At 41.8% G+C, this 20,228-nt stretch overlaps 1 protein-coding gene and 1 pseudogene across 3 annotated transcripts in view; both read right to left on the minus strand.

Moving 5' to 3' along the window:
• Positions 1-20,028, minus strand: part of TOM1L1 (target of myb1 like 1 membrane trafficking protein) — a 72,739-nt gene extending 52,711 nt beyond the window's left edge. The window contains exons 1-7 of one of the 3 annotated variants that reach the window (XM_035026799.1): positions 19,842-20,028; positions 17,489-17,573; positions 14,872-14,950; positions 8,434-8,583; positions 7,701-7,826; positions 6,165-6,269; positions 4,829-4,945 (exon numbers count right to left, since the gene is read on the minus strand). In XM_035026799.1, coding sequence (XP_034882690.1) covers positions 4,829-4,945; positions 6,165-6,269; positions 7,701-7,826; positions 8,434-8,583; positions 14,872-14,950; positions 17,489-17,573; positions 19,842-19,899 — 720 coding nt within the window. In that variant the 5' untranslated portion in view covers positions 19,900-20,028. Of the gene's footprint in view, positions 1-4,828; positions 4,946-6,164; positions 6,270-7,700; positions 7,827-8,433; positions 8,584-14,871; positions 14,951-17,488; positions 17,574-18,963; positions 19,579-19,841 lie in introns of those variants that run through there. The other 2 variants (XM_035026800.1, XM_035026802.1) reach the window with 2 other exon arrangements.
• On the minus strand, positions 16,301-17,463 carry LOC118024736 (annotated as a pseudogene).
• Positions 20,029-20,228: the final 200 nt, after the last annotated feature.

The following is a 20,228-nucleotide window of genomic DNA, read 5'->3' on the forward strand; positions in this document are numbered from 1 at the left end:
CGTGCTCAACCGGCCTGTGACCATGCGTTTCTATCTCTGGCACCCGACTCGGTGTGGAGTCTCCAAACCCAGCAGATCCCTGCAGTGCGCTCCTGCGCTGCTCCTCCCAGGGAAGGAAGGTGAGTCTCCCCGGATCTGCCGCTTGTTGGGTCCCTGCTGGAGGAACAGTGGCCCGACTGTGCCGTGGATCACGGTTTATGACAACCCCAAGGTGAGCGCCCGCACCTCAGCTCTGTCTCTGCAGCCAGCTTCCCTGCTCCAATCCCTGGGCGCTCTGCTGCACTCAGGCATCCCCGGTCTGTGACCCCGAGGGCCTTGAGACCACACTGTCCCACGTGGGTTCCACCCCCAGCTTAGCCACCAGAGTGACGTCCCTCAGCGGAGCAGACTTCTGAAAGTTCCGATTTTGTGCTCGGCGGCTCTATCACTTGCTAGAAGCGGCTGACGGAGGCCCCTCCCCCACCGTCTATCCTCCCGAATATCACCTCGGATTCACTTCTCTGCACGTCCTACCTTCCAGAAAGTGGTCGCTTTTCTGTTCAGAGTTGTTGCTATTCTTTTCTTCGATCTCCTGTTCAGTTTGTAGGTGTTCAGAATGGTTTGATCCCTATCCAGCTGAATTCCTGAGACCAGACGAAATCCAGGTCTCCTACTCCTCCGCCATCTTGCTCCGCCTATCTCCAGCGTACATTTTTAATGAGGGATTGTTTGCCGCAGATAGATGAAGAGAGGAGAAAAGTCGTAAATCATGTCACTTTAGAAGCTCTGGAAGGCCTGTAAAGACCATATGGCACCAGAAATATTGCTGTGGCCATTTCTGAAAAATACTACCTGTCTCATAGTCTTACTTTGATATTTAATTTTTAAATTTTAGTTAAAACACTTGTTACACATCATGAGTCACAAAATTTATTATCTGTAAAAGCCTTCAATTGTGGATTTTCAAAACAGGATTACTACATAGGAACGATATTTAATGATTAATTTTCTTTTTAATCTCCTAATAGCATATATTAATATTACCTTTGTTTGTTAAGTATCCTCTTAGCTCTTCATTTTATACATATAGAAACGAAGTCCAGTGATCCTAAATGATCTGTCCAAGGCCAAGAACCCAAAGAATCCTTAGCAAAATGATGGGAGGTTCCTACATAAAATATTCTAAAAATAATAAACTTACAGCCCCTGACACAAAATATTGATTTGTTTCTCAAGGCTGATGTTCTGTAGGGTGTTAACATGCTCAGCAAATGGGGATTCTCTGGTCAAATTGGTTTGTAAATGTTGGGTTAAATAAAGACTCTCAGGCACCTTTACTATACTAAGAAGCTTATGAACCTCCAAGAGGAGAAATATAATAGGTAGTTTTGCAAACTTATTTGACCACAGAAGTAATTTCCCACACATAGAATGTAGTATAAGTGGTAAATGATGTCTTCAACTGTTTCCTAGAATTTTGTCTTGCTTTTTAGAACTTATCTCAATGTCACCACATGCATCTTTTAAAAATTTTATCTGGTTATATCACCCTTCAACTTCTATCTCTTTAGGGTTCCCTTCTGCCATCAGAGTGAAAGCCCACTCTGGCATGGTATAGAAGGTCCTCAATAACCTGTACAGACCAGATCTTACCACTCCTCACCTGGGGCTTTATGTTCTTAAGCTGTGGTTTTAAATCCTCTTATTATTCCTGGGTACCTGAGATGTACCACAAACTCAAATCCAGTAATAGTGGGTGCAGGGTGGTGTAGAGTTCCTTAGGAGGTGTATCTGACTCTCTAGTGATCTCTGGAAGTAGGCCTGCATAGATATAGCTTAAGAAATGAACTTTTAAAAAATTTTTTAAAAGATTTATTTATTTATTTGAGAGAGAGAGAGAGCACGTGCACACGCAAGCATGAGCGGGGGAAGGGGCAGACTGAGAAGCAGACTCTCTGATGAGCAGGGACGTGACATGAGACTCAATCCCAGGACCCTGGGATCATGACTCAAGCTGAAGGCAGACGCTTAACTGACTGAGCCACCCAGGTGCCCAAAATGAACTTTTTTTAAAAAAAGATTTTATTTGTGAGAGAAACAGAGAGATAGGGCACAAGCAGGGGGAGGGGGACAGGGAGAAGCAGACTCCCCACTGAGCAGGGAGGCCAATGAGGGGCTCGATCCCAGGACCCGGGGATCATGACCTGAGCCAAAGGCAGACGCTTAACTGACTAAGCCACTCAGGCACCCCTGAACTTTTTTTTTTTTTAACAGCCTTTTAAAAATTTAAAAACCATTCTGAGTTCATAGGTGGCACAAAAACAGACAAAGGCCTGCACGTGACCCACTGGCCAGAGTTTGCTAACTCCTGGATGAGGGGAAAGCATAATCCAGAACATCTAAGACTGCCCACAAGGAGTATTGCTGCAGAACATGGAAGGAGAATGAAGGATGTCCATTCGTAGAAACTATGAAGGCTAGGACAAGATGGCACAAGGAGCAGCTAAGAGAAAGCTGAGGGATGGCAGTGGAACAACCAGGCAGCACAAGCAGGCCCACACCTCTCTCCCCATTTGAGACCAGAGAGCTGAGACAGGAGTATCACTTGCCAGATGGGAGCAATGCAGGTGGGGGCAGAGACATGGGATATTATATCCAGTTACTGGTAGCATGCAAGAAAAGTAGGAAGCATAGAATTCAGAAGACCAGCTATCAACATATCCCACCCAGCATCATTCCCTGCCAATCCCACACACTCTGAAAACGGTACCAAGCACATGCCACTGTGATTATGTCCTTCCCCTGGCACAGCTGGGCTGGGTCACAGAGAATGCAGGCTGCTGCCAGGGAATTGCACACAAAAATGAGCTCACTATCTGCAATCCAGCAGATACCTGAGGAACATAACTGAAAGAAGTGATGAAGAATTTCCACTCAAAGAAGGAGAAGCCAAAGAGCAAATGGAAAAAGCAGCCAAAAAATAATTACTATCCTTAGAAAGACAGAAGGGGAAAGCACATCCATGAAAAAAAAGTTACAAAAAGATCCAAACTGATTAAGAAAACAATTTTTTTAAAGATTTATTTATTTGAGAGAGAGAGAGAAAGAGGGGGAGGTGGGGGAGAGGGAAAGAATCTCAAGCCAACTTCCCACAGAGTGCTGAGCCCTATGCAGGGCTGGATCTCACAACTCTGAGACTATGACCTGAGCCGAAATCAAGAGTTAGACGTTTAACCGACTGATCCACCCTGGCGCCCTGGGAAAAGTTTTTGATATAAAATGTTCATTAGAAGAGCTGAAGAGACTAACTGAGGTGCAAGTTTCAGAGAAATACATGGAATGGAGGAACTTGCCTAGAACTACAACAGGAGGAAGAAATGAAAAGTATAAAAAAAAAGTTGAGAGATGAGAAAAATACAACTGGAAGTTTCATCATCTAAGAAAAGTTGCATATGAAGAGACCACATGGTAGAAAAGAAATACCTGAAGAGCTGAGAATTTCCTAAAACTAAAATACCCAGATAGCGATAGAGCAAAAAGGCCTATCAAGTACTAAGCAGGATAAATAAAGGAAACACAGACATGCACATATGTGCACATATATCCCTAGACATATAGTGAAAGTGCAGAAATATTAAGATAAACAGAACTCATAAATGCAATAAGAAAAAAAAAACACTGTAAAAGACTCAAGAATCAGAATAACCTCATACTTCTCATCAGCACCACTGGGTACAAGAGAACAATGAAGCAGTATTTTGGAAGGACTGAAGAATTTTGCACTGAGGATTTTGTGTCTAGCCAAACTATCAGCACTTATTATGGCAGAAAAAAGACAATCTTGGACATGCAAACACCTGAAGTTTACCACTAGTAGTGATTCAATGACATAGCAGGAATATTCAAGTAGTAATGTTGAAAGAGGAAATTTTTACAATTTACTATTTCTCAAATAAGCAATGATCAGAAAAAATGTTATCTACTAACAGTCTAAGAAGTTAAAGGAAAGATAACAGCAACATGAGCAGCCAGGAGCGGGAGTCAGAGAAACGTAAAAATAGGATTAGGTTCTATAACTTGTTCAGGAAGAAAAAGACTCAAATTGATTCCCCCCCTCTAAGTTAATGTGTTAAAGTGTATGTTGAAATCTAAAATTGAGAATGAGAACTATTAGAGGGAAATGTATATGGATGTACAGACACAGGGAAACGTCTGGGAGGGCCATGGTTTCAGTAATAATGAACCGCTCGTGCTTTTCCTCACATGCTCCTATAGGTCCAAATGCACTGCTTGTGTCTTCCTCCACAGCATGAGTACTGCCTTCATCTAACCCTCTCCAAAAACCTTCAGAATTCTCCTTGCCCCCACCACTGATCCCAATGTATGATAAACAAATTGCTATGACAGCACCTACAACACTTATTTAAACTGGTTGTTGACAAAACAATCTTGTTCACTAGACCTAAGTTCCTTGGGGACTCCTTGCTTCTATATTCTTTACCACCATTGTTGTTATTCAGTATGTTTGCTGACTGGATGGATATAAAGGCAACTTGTACATTTAAAACAGTTAGTGACTAACAGAGATTGTATATAACCAAGGCTATAAATGATTTAACTACATTAAATCATAAATTTAAATTAATGTAGTTAAATCATTTATTGTGAGAGAGTAAGAACCATGTCTAAATAATGATTACGTCTGTGTTAAAGTCATCTCTGCATCTCCTTGTTAAGTTTAGATATCAGGGAAGATGAACTAGATAATATTAAAGTTATTCTTAGAGCCTTGAGATAGAAGACACCTTAAAAGACTGTGTGACTGACTGCTCCTGAAATCATACTACACCTGCAGAAGCTCTATGTCTTCACGGTTTTCAGATCCAGGAATATTCTCCATCAATATGGCGGACATCACTCTCACATTCATTTTCACCATATCCAATTCACTGTGCAATTTTGCAATCTGTGGGGAGCAACACAATCACAAGTGTGACACGAAGAATGGTTACCTTGTTTTCTGTTACCAAGGAGATATTTGCTAGTAGAGAAAAGGGTTCTGCGAAATTTAATGTTTTCAGATTTATGTAAATATCTAATTGTTTTATAAATGTACAATCTGTTACCTTCTAAAAGGACTTGAGATCTCATGTAATAAATTTCTATAATTCTATAATTCTATAAAATTCTATAATAAATTATGCTAGAAATGTGCTCTAAGAAAGTTAAAAGTGAAGGGAAAAAAGATTAGAACCAATACGGAGAAGGGAGAAGGTGACTATAGTGGGAACCTAGACAAAATGGCAAATGTTAGTGGCAAAACCAATAGAAAAAAAAAAAGAGCATTTTCTAGTTCCCATGGTGTTAGAAAAGGAAAAAAAAAAAATCAAGAAAAACACTTTTTTTCTTCTTGCACTGAATTCTAAGAGGAATCAATCACATGGATTTTTATAGAATACTGAATAATAATACAGTCAAATGACAGTTCCTTCAGCAGAACATAAATAAGCGTCAATAATAACTGATTAGCTGGACCTCTGATAAACAGATATAAACAAAAAAAGTAAATGTAAGTCAGTTGGTACAATTAATATTAGTAATAAGGCTACCACTTACTGAGCTCCCTGAAACGAGATATGGACAGTCCTATCAGGAGTAACAGGAATCAGTTGGTTGATACAAAATCCATTCCACAGCCCAGCCTCCACAATGACAAAGCCACTAACCAAGGACAGTGGTTAAGAACTTGGGCTTTAGAATCAGACAGAATCCACAGGATTCATTCTACTTAGAACTGAACTATGATCAGTCACATATTATCACTAAGCTTCAGTCTTCTCCTCTATAAAGTGAAGGTGATAATGTGCCTCCACCTCCTAATGTTAAGAAGGATAAACAAACTGCAGGGGCACCTGGGTGGCTGAGTTGGTTAGGCATCCAACTCTTGGTTTCGGTTAAGGTCATGATCTCAGGGTTGTGAGACCGAGACCCATGTCAGACTCTGCTCAGCATGGAGTCTGCTTGGGATTCTCCCTCTCCCTCTGCCCCTCCCCCTGCATGAATGCTCACTCATGCTCTCTCTCAAATAAATCACTAAGTAAAAAGAAGAAGAATAAATAAACTGTATATGAAGTGCTGATAAGTTAGAGTGAGTCATCAATAAATACAGTTGTCACTGTTGTTACCTGTTCTGGGACCAGTGTAAGAGTAGAGCTCTTGGGAACAATTACAGAAGGAAGAGCTGGTGCGGTAGGAACAGAGGTTGGTGGATTCGAGGAGATCTGAGTGGCCTATCAATGTGAAATATGGAAATATTACTACTGGAATAACACAGCCACCCCAAGCCCAGTTTTTCCACTTAGATGGCTCAATCACTTCTCTCAACCAAAGGTCCTGGGGAGAGGGTGTTGGCCCAGAGTCAATCATCAAGTGTGCTATGTGCCCAGCATTTTTTGAGAAGAGTGCTAATAGTGTGCACGTAATATAGTGAGTATTCAATAAAAGGTGGCTTTTATAATTAGTAACTAAATTACAATTTAATAAAGTGCCCTTAGTTTATCCAAGGATCTGCAAGATAAATTGCCACGTGAGATTATTGCTGCCCTCTCTTTAGGTTTTTAAAAAGAAATGCTAAGTCAATTCATATCAAGTCTTTTTAGGCCACAACTGGCAAGATACCTCCTTCTCCCCTAAGGAATGCCTCTCAAAGTCAATTCCTCATTGCCAACTTTGAGCAGAGAACCCGAAGCACAGGGCTCAGGCCAGAGTTTTGACATTAAGGTCCAGAGAAGTCACCTAGAAGTCTTGTAAAAATTAGGAGTTTAATTTAGTAGATTCCAGTGGAATATGCCTAACAAGCTTCCATATTATATATACCCCAAATCACATATTGAGTAACAAGGTCCTACACCACCACTATATTATGCCTTGAAAGAAAGACTAAAAGAGGCATGGTGAACAGACTCATGGCAGGTACGAGGTTGGGGCAGGTGGCTAGTGGCCAGGGAACAAACTGTACAAGTAGAAGAGTTAGCTTTCTGGACAAAACCTCCACAAAGATGAGACTTCTGGTATACACCTGAACTGCTTTTCCATCAAGCCAGGACTCACCAATCTACAGAAGGGAAGAATGCCTGTTTTCACACTTATGGAAATTACAGAGTTAAGAGCTGAACTGTAATTAGTACTCATAGTATTACAAGTTCAAAACCTTATTTGCAAAAATTATTATTAATACAAGACTCCCCATGGTAGAGACCCTTGCCTGTCTAGCATGACACCTTTCTTTTGAAAACTGCCCCCTCCTCTGCTCTATCCAAATGATTTCCAGATGGAGCCACCATCTTCTTACATGACCTCAGTTAATTTGTTCTGAAGTAGGAAACCAACCCAGATTGGTCCCTTTTCCAAGGTTTTTGAGCTTGGAATCTGAAAAAGCTAAAGCTCTAACATGAAAATTTAAGACCTATGTTATCTACTATGTGGGAAAAACTAGTCTGCAATGAGAGACAAGTCATATTTGAGTGGTTTGTTCTCTGTTGTTTCAAAGATCCAGTGAACATCAACCTTCTTGTGGCTTGGTTATTCTAGGAGATATTACAATGGCCTTCTCATAAATCCATCTTTTTGCGTAGATTGGACAGAGGCAGGGTTGTCCCTTTCAAAGAGAGAAGACTTAATATACTATCTAATTCTGTATGAGCTCAAGAAAGTCATCCTACCTCTTGTCTTGCTGTTTCAGCCTCTGCATCTGAGGGAGGAAACTGAACACCTTTCTTGAGAAGGTCAAGGTACACTTCTTTCACTTCGCTAACATCCACACCTCCTGGGAAACCTTGCGACCAAGTCTGAATTCAAGAGATGGGTCCAGAGTTAAAACAGCAGCAAAATCAAAACACAATTTTTAAGCTCATGACAGAAAATGAGAGATTGACAATTATGTATCTTACTCAGAGAGCTGGTTTTGAATGTCACAGACAAAAATGTATGTTTTCAGAGACTAGAAAAACAATATATTTTTAATCATCAAATTCCCATGCCTCAGCATTTTAAAGAAAGGCTGGAATAGGTATTGTTTTTTTTGCTATACTGAATCCAGAATTAATAGACAGATTCTAAAATACCATCAGTAGTTCCTTTGCCAAATAACTTTGAAAGTAGTCCGCTGTGTACTCTAGAACATAGTTTGTCTGCCAAATAAATGTACACATTACTCTTTTTCTTACCTGACATGAATAAGATAGAAACAGAGAAAGTAGGAAGATAACTACAAATTCTTCAGAAAAAGGGCACCATGCCATACCAAGAAATTATTATGACTCGGAGAATGAAAGAGTAAAATGCTCTCTGGCTTGATCCTAGGTCTGTAAAGGATCACTAAGCCTATTGGGAGGTACATAATTAGAGCTCCCATCTTAGAGGTCTACCATCCCATAAAGCATACAATAGACTTACCTTGATGAAATTCAAGATTCTATGCTGAATGTCTAATGGCAAGGTGTATCTGGGGTTCAGAAGCTTAACCAGACTATCTTTAATGAATTCCTTCTTCACAATCAGAGATTGGAAACTTGGACCACAGTTCTGCATGCACATGTCAATAAGCTAAATTAGACAGAAAAATTAAAATTTAATTATATCTCTGGCAAAAACCACCTCCTAAATATAAGGTAAAAATTGCTAAGTAATGATTTCCACCAGCATTCCAACTAAACAGGATTTAGTGTCTACTAAAATCGATGGCAAAGCATTAGGTTCTGGGAATGTGAGGAAGTATGTAAGGCATGAAGGAATGGTCTGGATGATAAATTACAGAGTCATCCTCGTTACAAATCTTTAAATTATCACCAAGTGATAATTTAGGGCCAGGTGGTCTTAAGACTTTCAGTGAAAGGTGGTCTTAAGCTGGCCTTTAAATAATAGCTAAGTACAAAGGAGTATAGAGCTATATTCCAGGCAGGTAAGTGGTATTTAAATGAATGAGTGAATGAATGAATGACAAAGCATTTAAGTTATCAGGAGGAAAATGAGTACTTTGGTTTGTAGGGGATTCTTCATGTAGGCAGACTGAGACACTGAGAAGGTGGTGTGGATAAAGTATGGAGGGGCATCATGCAGACTGTAGAGAAATGCATGGCAGTGAATGGGAAGAGTTTGGCCACTGAACTAAGAAGCCAGTAAAGGGTTCTTGTTAGTTTGTCACCATCATACCTCTATTCTGAACTTGAGAGAAAGGTTAAGGACTGCAAAGTAATACTCTAGGAAGGTTTTCAAGCAGCACTCTACAAAGGGGACCCGGAAGGATGGAGAATCCAGTAGGGACCTACTAGTCCTAGACCCACTAGAACCAAGGCAGAAAGGCCTAAACCAGGGAGATATGGGTGCAAGGGAAGGAAAGACAGGAATCACAAAGGCAGAACTGTACAACTGACATGTGGCAGAAAAGGATGGCTGAATGTTATGCCGCTGTTATTCTGCAGATTGATGGCACCTTGGATGGAAATTTGGAAGTGGACGGAGTTGCAGGCTTGGTCTGGGGTAAAAATGAGGCGATGAATTTAATTTTTAATTTTTAATTTTTATTTTTTGAGAGAGAGCGAGCATGAGAGCAGGGCAGGGTAGGAGCACAGGGAGAGGGAGAGAGAGAGAGAATCTTAAGCAGGCTCCATGCTCAGCTCGGGGCTTGGTCTCACAACCCTGAGATTCATACGGCTTAACCAACTGAGCTACCTAGGCACCCCGATGAGTTGAATTTTAGATATTTTGAGTTTCACAGTACTATGGACTAAATGTCTGTGTCCCTCCCAAATTCATATGTTGACATTCTTAATCCCTAATGTTGAGGGTATTTGGAAGTGGGTCTTTTGAGAAGTAATTAGATCATGAGCGTGTAGCCCCGAGGAATGAGATTAGTGCCCTTATAAAAAGGCACAAGAGATGATCTCTCCTGGCTGTGTGAGGATGCAATGACAAGAAGGCCACCTATAAGCCAAAAAGTGGGCTCTCACCAGACATTGGATCTGCTGACACCTTGACCTTAGCCTTCATAGCCTCCAGAACTGTGAGAAGTAAATGTCTGTTGTTTACACCAGCCAGTAGGTGGTATTTTTGTAATAGCAGCCCAAGATGATGAAGGCAAAAGAGATGGTGGGACATTCAAGTAGCGATGTTTAACGGAGCTATCCACGCACAGCTGCAGTTCAGGAGGGAGGGAGCCTAACATGAGAAACCAAGGCTGCGTGTGAGGAGCAGGGGAGAATGGCTAGAACACTGGGGGTTCACCTATCACATCGGCCAGAAGAAACTCCATGAAGGCAACCAGAGAGCAACCAATGGAAATTGAAGCATAAAATATAGAGAACATAACATTGGGAAAGTCAAAAGAGGGCAGTTTCTATAAGGATCGTGTGTCAAAACAGCAAAGGATGTGAATGGAGAAAAACACAGCTAGGTTTGTCAGTTAGTGGGGTCATTAGGTTTGGGGGGCATTTTCAATTAAGCAACATGAGCAGAAGTAAGGCTAAGAAGAAAGGAGCTGGCATTGAAGAACTGCATGCAGAAAGCAGATTTCTACAAGTGATCTAAAAACAAAGTTAAAACTCCATTTTCCGTGCTGCCACTTCTCAAGTAGAGAGGTCACAGAAACCCATAATGGAACCAGGAGAGGTATGATCATCTCTGCAGAAAAGCAGCCCTGAAAATGGATGCTCCACCCTGCTCTGTACTGTGTCACTAGAAGGGCAATACAAAAAGAAGGTATGAGAGCTGCAGTTTTAAGGGCAATGTGGCTAAGAAGGCAAGCAGAAAATACAGAAACTGAACACATGCGGCTAGTTATCTGAAACACAGCAAATATTGATTTTTAAAGACCTACTTATTTGAGAGAGAGAGTGCACGAGCTAGTGCACAAGTGGGGGGAAGGGGCGGAGGGAGAGGGAATCTCAAGCAGACTCTGCTATAAGTACAGAGCCCAATGCGGGGCTCAATCTGAAGACCCTGAGATCACGACCTGAGCCGAAACCAAGAGAGGGACACTCAACTGACTGCACCACTCAAGCGCCCCTGAAACACAGAAAATATTTAAAGCGAAGGAAAATAAAAACAAAATCCCAAACCTATTGAGATGAATATTTTAAAGCAAGTTGTTCAGAGAAAGTTAAGTTGAAAAGTTGAATAATGAATGACTTTTGCTGGATGCATTATGATGAGTTATTAGGTGAAATACGGAGAGGAAAAGAACCCCTAGTTCAATGGGAATTTACAGAAATACTTCATCCAACCCATTAGGCAGTCTCATTAGGCAAGACAGCCTCCAAGTCTCACTTTCTCTAATGGTGAAATGAATGGGGAGTTTCTTGCTAAATATTTCACAAACCAATTTTTATCTTTGGATCACTGAGATTTTATGGTAATGGGTAACATTCCCAGGAGGTTACATGCATAAAATCAGAGCATCAACATGAAATGCTGAGAAAGTTAACATCTGGAGATCACAAATCATGGCCCTTTGTGTTCTCCCACTGGAAGCTAGAATTTCAGGACTAATTACTTCTAGCTCACCTCTTTCATTATATCACCGGTACCTCTTTCACCCCAGAGTCCACAGAGTATTGTGGCAAATTGGAAGAATTAATATGTTGCTTTTACACATTTTGAAATTGGGCTTTGGTATGATTTAGGTATTCAGATTGTGTTCAGATAACCTATCTTTGGAAATAGGAAAACCAAGACACCATAATCTCAGGGGGGATAGGGAACCTAGAACCCAAGGGACCAAGAGAGATTAAAGAGAGTAAGACTTCAGGCCTCACTAATCTCTGTTTGTGCTGGACTCGGACGCTGCTTATCGTTCTAAGCCTCAGTCTTCTCATCTGCAAAATGAGCCATAATATCTCCCTCTAGAGACTTCCTGTAAGGCCTAATGAAATATAATGCATATGAAGAGGCGGACATGGTGCAGGACCTTAATAAATGGTAACTATTTTGATCATCTGTTTCCATGGACAATTTCCTATCAGGAGAGAATCTGTTTAGCTGATATAAGTATTCTTCTTAGAAAGACTGGAAAAGGAGCCACTTGGTAGTTTTAGTTCTTGCAATAAATTTCTGAACCAAGCACAGTAAACCAGGCTTTGGGGCCATCTAGAGTTGAAGACCCCACCAAGGTATGGCCATGCCAGGGGATGAGATCACTCTACAATGAGCTCGTGGAGGAATGGACACATACTACACAAATTCTGAAGCCCCTACAGCTCACCACCTAGGTGGTGGTCCACAAAGGCCTATTAATTAATTGATTTCCAGGAACCTGTTCAACAGCTTTCCACTTGACAATGATAATATGTCTTGCTGAGACTTATCACAATTGACTCATTCAAAGGGTTAGCCTCTGGCTAAGAGTTATGAAGCTTGGTAACAAATTGCTTTTTAAAAAATAAAACTACTGGCTTCTTGACAAAACTTCTCCACCAACTGATGGTAGGAAATCACAGTGTAGTCCAATCCCATCAAATACCTGACTAAGGCTAACAGGTCCGTGGAGAAACCAAATGACACATAATTCAAAGAACATTTATAATTGACTTTGACAGGCTCTCATCACTTCAGAGTAATGAAATGGAAGTGTCATATATGGAGATTCATTTTTAAAGAACTGATTGGTAAACATTTAATTGCTTTGATAGACACTGGATGATTCTTTCTGTGATTCACTTCTCTCATAATTAGGTCTTGCTTAAGTTAATATTAAAGTCCATTCTGAAGCCAAAAACACCTCTGCAATGCAGTGAGTAGTCAGAAGTGAGGGGACTGGGCAAATATGCAGGAGGCTATCAAGAGTCAAAGGCCTATTTAAAGAAAACCCAAGAAGTAGGTACCTTAATGAACTCTGACCCTAACAGTGAGGAGCTATTCTGATCCCCAACCCATGACTCTCCCCCCCCTTATTTTGGCACAGGTTTTAGATTTGTTTGTTCTCACATTCTGGCATGGAAAACACAAGGTGGAAGATGTACAGTTATCTGAGGTGGGGCAGGTAATGGGAACGGGCAGCTGGTACAGCTAGCTAGTATGGCTTGAGAGATCAGACTACCTGAAGGGAAGAAGAATGGGGACCCAAAGAGAAATGGAGGGCCAGAAGAGACAACACTCTAGAATAACGCCGCTTCCTCAGGGAAGGGTCCCAGCTCAATATCAGAAGAAGGAACTAGGATAGAGAAAGATAGAGAGGGTAAGAAGCAAGCACAGAAATGCCAAGAAGGCTGGGTACCACAAGAAAAAGACACACCCACTATACAGAATAAACAACAGAATAAACATAGGTGGTGTAAATTCATCTTCCATCCTTATCTTCTTCAGTCAATTCTCCAAACCTTCAGCAGCCTTGAGATAGCCTAGATCCCCTCCATTTTAGGGCACAGCTACATCGCTTTCTATCCCAATTCTACATTACATTCCATTAGCCCTGGAGTCTTCCTGGATACAAGGAGAGTGGGATGGGGGCTGAAGGACAATCGGCTCAGTCCCTGATACACTGATGTACTGAGTTTTGCACCAGGTACTAAGGAGTTGAAGACACCAATGAAACACAGTCGTTCTTCAGAGGAGATTGATCCATTCTGAGAAGCAAAGTGGTATGGCGTAAGGGCCTGGGATTTAGAATCTGAGGATTGAGTTGAAATCTTGCCTATGCCTCTTAAATAATGGAGGATAAGAAAACCCCACAACCTCACTGAGTCTGTTTCTTCATCTGTGAAACAGAGTTAAGAATAGTTAAGAATAGTTAAGAATAGAACTACTCCACAGGGTTGTCAAGAGCATCCATTAGGTACCAAAGGGTTTTCCCCCATCATCGACCCATGGTTCTGGTAGTTCTACTTTAGTGCTTACTCATCTCTCAAGTTCTTCCATTCTGGGACCTCCCCTGAGGTGGCTGCTATGAATAAAGGACAAGGGAGAGGTTTTTTTTTTTTAAAAAAAAAAAAAAAAAAAAGAGGTAAAGGAGGAAAAGGCCTCTAAAACTATGTCCACATCCTAACTTGAGGGGTTTCTTCAGAGATAGTGTCAAGACCATTTAATTCATTTCTTCTCATTCTGTTAATCTCCAAGCAAGAGGTGAGTTTTCTTCCCCATGAAACTCAAACACTGGAGTTGTGTGTACCTCAGCCCCATAGTCCTCTGGATGAACACTCCCCGAGTCCCTCAGCGGAGGGTGATGCTGGCTGGTTAGGGCCCTAACCTTGTGGCCTGGGGCCTGGCTGAGGTAAACAAAGGCATGCGGGAGAAATGAGAATGTCATATGGCTCACTCTCAGGCATCAGGCAGGGCTGGCAAAACATACCATAGTAAAAATGGCAACTCACCGAAATGACTGAAGAGGTCATATGGCCGAGGATGAGGGGAAAAACGGGAACGCATCCAATAAGTGCCCACACCCGAGTCACAGACAATAAGGTGTACAGCACTGTTTAAATCAACAAAGAACGGTCTCCAAATTATACTACACAGGAGAGCTTGGTTTAAGGAGCTGCCAGCACCTCAGAATTCCACAGAGCTGTTCAAGTAAGGTAAAAAGCTGACAGGGAAGCATTTTTCAAGACTTCAGTTCTCCTCATGGGTAACACATACACAGACTTCTTGACTCGTTCAGTATCTACAAGTTTTGTATTACCAGTTCCCATCTCCTGACCAGGAAAAGCTGACTTTCCAGGAACACACTCTTTCCACAAAATAAAATGCTATGACAATCAGCAAAACTCTCCCAATTCTGTAATTCTCAGTTTTAATTCATACTCAAAATAGATTTTTGCTAATATTTTTTTTTTAACCAAAAACTAAAGATGTGTCTACGTCTTAGGAAATCCTGGTCTTGATTATAACATTAAAAGTACTTACTGACAAGGTGAGTTGGATTTCTTTATGATTGTAGTTTTTCGAAATCCTTTTCTTCAAAGCTTTTACTGCATCTTTTGGCCTACAGCAATAAATACAGTGAAATCATCAATTTAGGCATTGCTGAAAATAAGTGGTCTCTGAAAAGCAATGTACATTGTGGAAAGAGAAGTGGCTAAAGAGAAGACCAAGGCCCTGATTCTGCTTGAGCAGATTACTTAATTTCTCACACGTGTTTCCTCATACATCTAGACAGACAATACTATCTACCCCCTTGAGAGAATCAAGTAGAGTATTTACATAATAGTATTACCTAGAAAGCACTACATGTGAAATGCACTCATATCCCTAACCCTCTATCAATGCACAAAACTGGTTTACAGGAAATGTAATTCCCAAAACAATGAAGGTTACCATTTTTGATTAAGACTATTTCCCGAGCACCCTCCAGGGTAGGTGATGCAGGAGGAATTATGACTAATTAGGTCAGCTTCTAATAGACTACCATTTTACATTATAAAAGAAAGACTTATGTAAAAGTAGAGGATCGAAATTTACTTTGAGGTGGTCAAAAGGTACAAACTTCCAGTTATAGGATCAGTAACTCCTGGGGACATAAGATATAATATGATGACCATAGTTAACACTGCTGTATGGTATATTTGAAAGTTGCTAAGAGTAGACACTAAAAGCTCTCATCACAAGGAAAAAAAATTTTTTTTGAAACTATATGGGGTGACAGATGTTAATTTATTGTGGTAATCATTTTATAATACATGTAGGTCAAATCATTATGCTATACACTTTAAACTTATACAGTGCTGTATCCTAATTGTAGCTCAATAAAACTGAAAAAAGAATACAAATCCTTTTTACATACTACCTTCCAATTTTGTCTGTGTTTGCATGGGTAGAATTTTTATTATATGACAATTACACATATTTACATAGAATTACAACTATTATAAATATATAATTATATTTCTAAAAAATCACATATAGAATCTAGTATTAAACTTTTAGAAAGGTTTAAGAATAAAGATACTTTTTTGAAAGGAAAAACTTTACTTTGAGATTCCTTTTTGTATTATCAATGAAAAAATTAGTATTATCCATGAAGAAAAGTTTCAGAGGATCCAAGATTATAGGGAAAACACCATAAACACCTTAAAGTACTAACCTTAATACACTCAATTAATATAGTCAACAATTAAGTGTAATGTTTTCTTCGTCAACAATCAGCATAAACTAGACCAAATCTTTTTGCTATCAGTTACCGCTTGAATGTGCCCAGGATAATTAACAGAATTGTATCCTTTATAACAACCTGTAATTCAGACTAAAGTCACAAATAGTTGGCCTTACTGATTTTTTTTTAAATATATCAAAAAAGGAAACATCAAATTTAATTTAAAGGAAAAAAATCAGAAATTGTCTGAGAAAACAACAGAACAAATCAATTCCTGAAAAAAAAAAAAGTTCTGCATCTTGGTGATCACATTTATTGAAAGGGTTGGAAAAAAATTAAAATGCCCTTTAGCTTAAGAATTTTTTAGTTATCCGCAAATCAACTTGTTTCAGGAGTGGAAGAATCCTTGGTCATTTCTTAATATCAAAATTTACGCAGGTTTCTCTTTTGAATGTCTTCTACATTTAAAAAGGCAATCATACAAAAGCTCCTATATTCCATACATGATAAATTCTTTGTTTCAGCCAACTCTTAATGGAGGGGCAACTAGTACAACACCATCTCCCCGGACAAAAAGCACTGGAGTATTCTGTTTTGTTGATTTATATATCTCTTCGTATGTTTCCTCATCAATTTTTATAGTAGTACAGTTTCTTCCACATCTCCCAATATCATATTTAAATGCTGATCATAAGCACGTAACCTGCCTCGAAGCTCTCTGTCATTTCTCATTTTCACATAAATTCGCTCATCCAGGCTGAGCCTGATGAGATCCAGGGGCTCTTCTACAGTGTTGGTAGTTTGTTGCTGGTCCACGTTGTCCGCCATGTTTCAAACCCTGCGCCCTTTCCCCTGGCCTTACTGATTTTTTTTAAAGCTTTAATTCCCTAAAGTTTAAAAAGTATAACAAAAGACAGCACATCATTGAAGAACACAGCGTGAAGGTGGGCGAGTTGACATTAAGAAAAAATTGTCTTATAACGAGAAAAAAAAAAAAAAAGACTGCTTCATTATTTCCTGGTTAATAATGACAACTGCCCAGGACAGGTCACCACCAGCAGTTCATGAGCTTCTGGATAGTATTTTTCACTTACGGTAGCATAAAATACTGGCTATCAGAGCAGAGGGAATTTCTAAAGAAGGAAACAATTCTGCTTTCTTTAAAGAAAAAGGAATTGGAGCTTCCCAAAGACAAAATTTAAAAACTATTAAAGAAAAGGCAAAGAGAAAAATGATAATGCATTCTCAGATATTCCACATGCTGAAATAAGCAGCTGTCTTTATGTTTCAACCAGACATGTCTTCAAAAGATGGTGGTGTCCAAGGTGGGATGAAAACACTCAACAAGAAAACCAGAGTCTAAGAGAAAATGTGCTGTGGTTCTGATGCTTCTTATCAGAGGCAAATGCGTGCACCACACACTGTACTCACCCATCGTGCGCAGTGTTAATTATGTCACAGATGTGCATAAACTGGCCCCAATCTTCAGTCTGAACTCCAGCAAATGTAGCCTTTTCTGCAAAGAAAAAGCTGTTGTGTTGAGTCTGAGCTACCACAGAATAAAAAATGTCTGGTCTTCCTGAAATAATCTGCCTGGGGTTCACTAGCAAGTATCATTAAGTTTGTATTACCAAAAGGCAAAGAGATTTTTTTTTCCTGAGCAATTCCCAGTAATTCCGGAATCAATCAGAACTCAAGTTCAGAGTGCTGCCATTACAGCAGTAATGAACGATCTATTATAAAAGCTGCAGGCACAACATCGGGCTGTAGGGCCACGATGGGTCGGCTAAATCTCTGTCTGCTGGCCTGTCTCCCTGAAGACAAGAACCTATTGAACGGCCACCTACAAACCCAAGTGCAAAGTATTTTATCTTATGCAACTTCATTTAACCCACTGTTATAGATGACGAAACAGAAGTTCAGAAAAGTTAAGAAAATTACCCAAGGCTACACAGCCAGTACAAGGTAGAACTAGCATTCAAATTTAAGTTATTTGATGTCTGTTTTTGTTTTTTTTAAGTCATTTATTCTTGGGGGGGGAGGGACATGTCGAGAAAGAGAGAGATCAGAACTACTGAAATTGTCTGTGTCCTTGAGCATTAAAGCAAGGTCACTCCCAGCACCTGTACTAACCAAAGCTGCACTAGGCAGACTTGAATGCTTCTGCACCTGGAACCCCATCAAACAATTAGATATTTTCCCCTCTCCACACATTCTCCTTAAGAATACAAAATGCCATCTGGGAAGAGTAAAAGAACACAACCTAAATGAGCTCAATGTATTTCCTTCATGAAAGGAGAAGATCCTCAGCATGAAAACAGGAGGTCTAGGGGGAATGGAGAGAAAGTTAAAAAGGATAATGAAGAGGAACAAAGAATAGGGTTTGGTTGGGTGAACCCCAAAGCTTAGCCTGCTTCCAATCTAGGAAAAAAGCTATTTGAATTTGGCATTCCATGGACAAAGCTAACTGTTGTTTAGACGCATACTGTTGTTCCTTCTGCCAAATTCCCTGCTCTCTATTCCCTGTGCTTCCTCCCACCTTCCCATTTTAGAAAACTCCTATTCACCCTTCAAATTTATCCCTTGAGTGTTTTGTGGTTTCCTTGTATTGCAAAGGTACCGTACTGTAGTTACTACCTGTGTCCCTCTTCCCTACAAGATCGCACATTCCCTGAGGGTTGAGACCATGCCTCATCTTTGCCTCATCCAGGTCCAGGCATATAGCTGACAGCAAATATTTACAGCATTAAATAATTCATCAGCCTATGAAGAGGCAATCTGAATCTATTTCTACTCAAAGTTCATTTTAATATCCAATAGGGATACAGCCGGCAACAGTTTAGAAAGCATTTCCCCCTTAGTGATAGTTACTCTCACCCACTTCTAAAGATGGGGGGGAATCTTACAAGGGTCAGGTCGAGTGGCGTGTTCCCTGTTAACCGAGCTGCAGGCAAGACTGTCCAAATCGGAGTCTTCTTACTGTAACCACCAGGTTCTCAGGATTTTGTCACCCCACTAAGTTCCTGACATTATCACGCTCTGCTTGGCATCCACGGGCACTGTGCCACACCCGGTTCCCAAGGCGGGTTTGGAGGCGAGGCGGAAGAAGGGAGACGCTGCTGGTAAAAACCAGTCCGGTCCCTGGTTTCTGCTTCCCACGACGTTATTCAGAGTACAGCCACGGAAGGAAGGACTTGGGCAAATACCTGCGTGGTCGCTCCAGAGCCCTCTGGTGACCCCAGACCGCTCCCCGGCTCCCCGCTTCCTTCACTCCAGTGCTGCGCATTTTCATTCTCTTTGTTTACCCAGAAAAAGTGACTCAGGTTGTTAAGGGCTCGACGCCAGCGAGGACTGGTTTCAAGGGACCTGCGTGTCACAGTGAAGTCACGTCTCTCCCTCTCCGGTAAAACAGACACAGCCACACCGGGCCCTCCAGCGGGCAGCGCGCTTGACGAACCACTTTCCCTGGCTCGGAGTTTACCCTTTCCCCTTGCACAGGCCCAGACGCTCCTCACCTGAATCCCGTGCGCGGTTCACCTGTTCGGTTCCACGCCCCAGGAAGCACCAAAAGGGAGGCAGATTTTGAGGAGGGGTTCCAAGGGGAGTCAGCCCTAAAGAAATGCCCCAAGGGGGGTGGGGTGGGGAGGGATTCGGGTGCTCTGCGAAAGTTGCGGGGGGAGGGGAAGGGCTGCCTCAAACTTGGACGAGGCCGGGGATGCAGTCAAGCGGGAAGGGCCCCGGGTCCCCAAAGCCTGCCCTGGCGTCTCCCTGCCCCGCTCTTTACCTATGAGGTGGCCCACGGAGGTCGCATAGGGATCCCGGTGACTCTTCCCAAACGCCATAGTAGCCCCACCGAGCCGGGCCCAGGAAATCCGCCTCCACCGCTCTCGGGCTCCCGACTCCACCCGCTCGGTGCCCCTAGCTCCTCCTCTCGCCCGGGCGCTTCCCGGGCTCCGCCGAGGCTGCGCGACCTGCCCGGCCGCTGCGGGGCGCCGGGCGGCCGGCGGGGGGCGGGGGGGCGGGGACACGGCGCCCGCGCACCTGCCACGTGCCCCGCGGGAGCGGCGAGAAGGCGGCGCTCCCCGCTGCAGGGGGCGCGGGCGGGCGGCGGCCGCCGCGTGGGGCCCGCGGGGGCACCGCGGGGCGCGCGCGGGCTGGGGACCGGTTGGGC

Source organism: Mirounga leonina, unplaced genomic scaffold (assembly GCF_011800145.1).
Source record: "Mirounga leonina isolate KUSES-001 unplaced genomic scaffold, KU_Mleo_1.0 Mir_200, whole genome shotgun sequence".
Lineage (NCBI taxonomy): Eukaryota > Metazoa > Chordata > Mammalia > Carnivora > Phocidae > Mirounga > Mirounga leonina.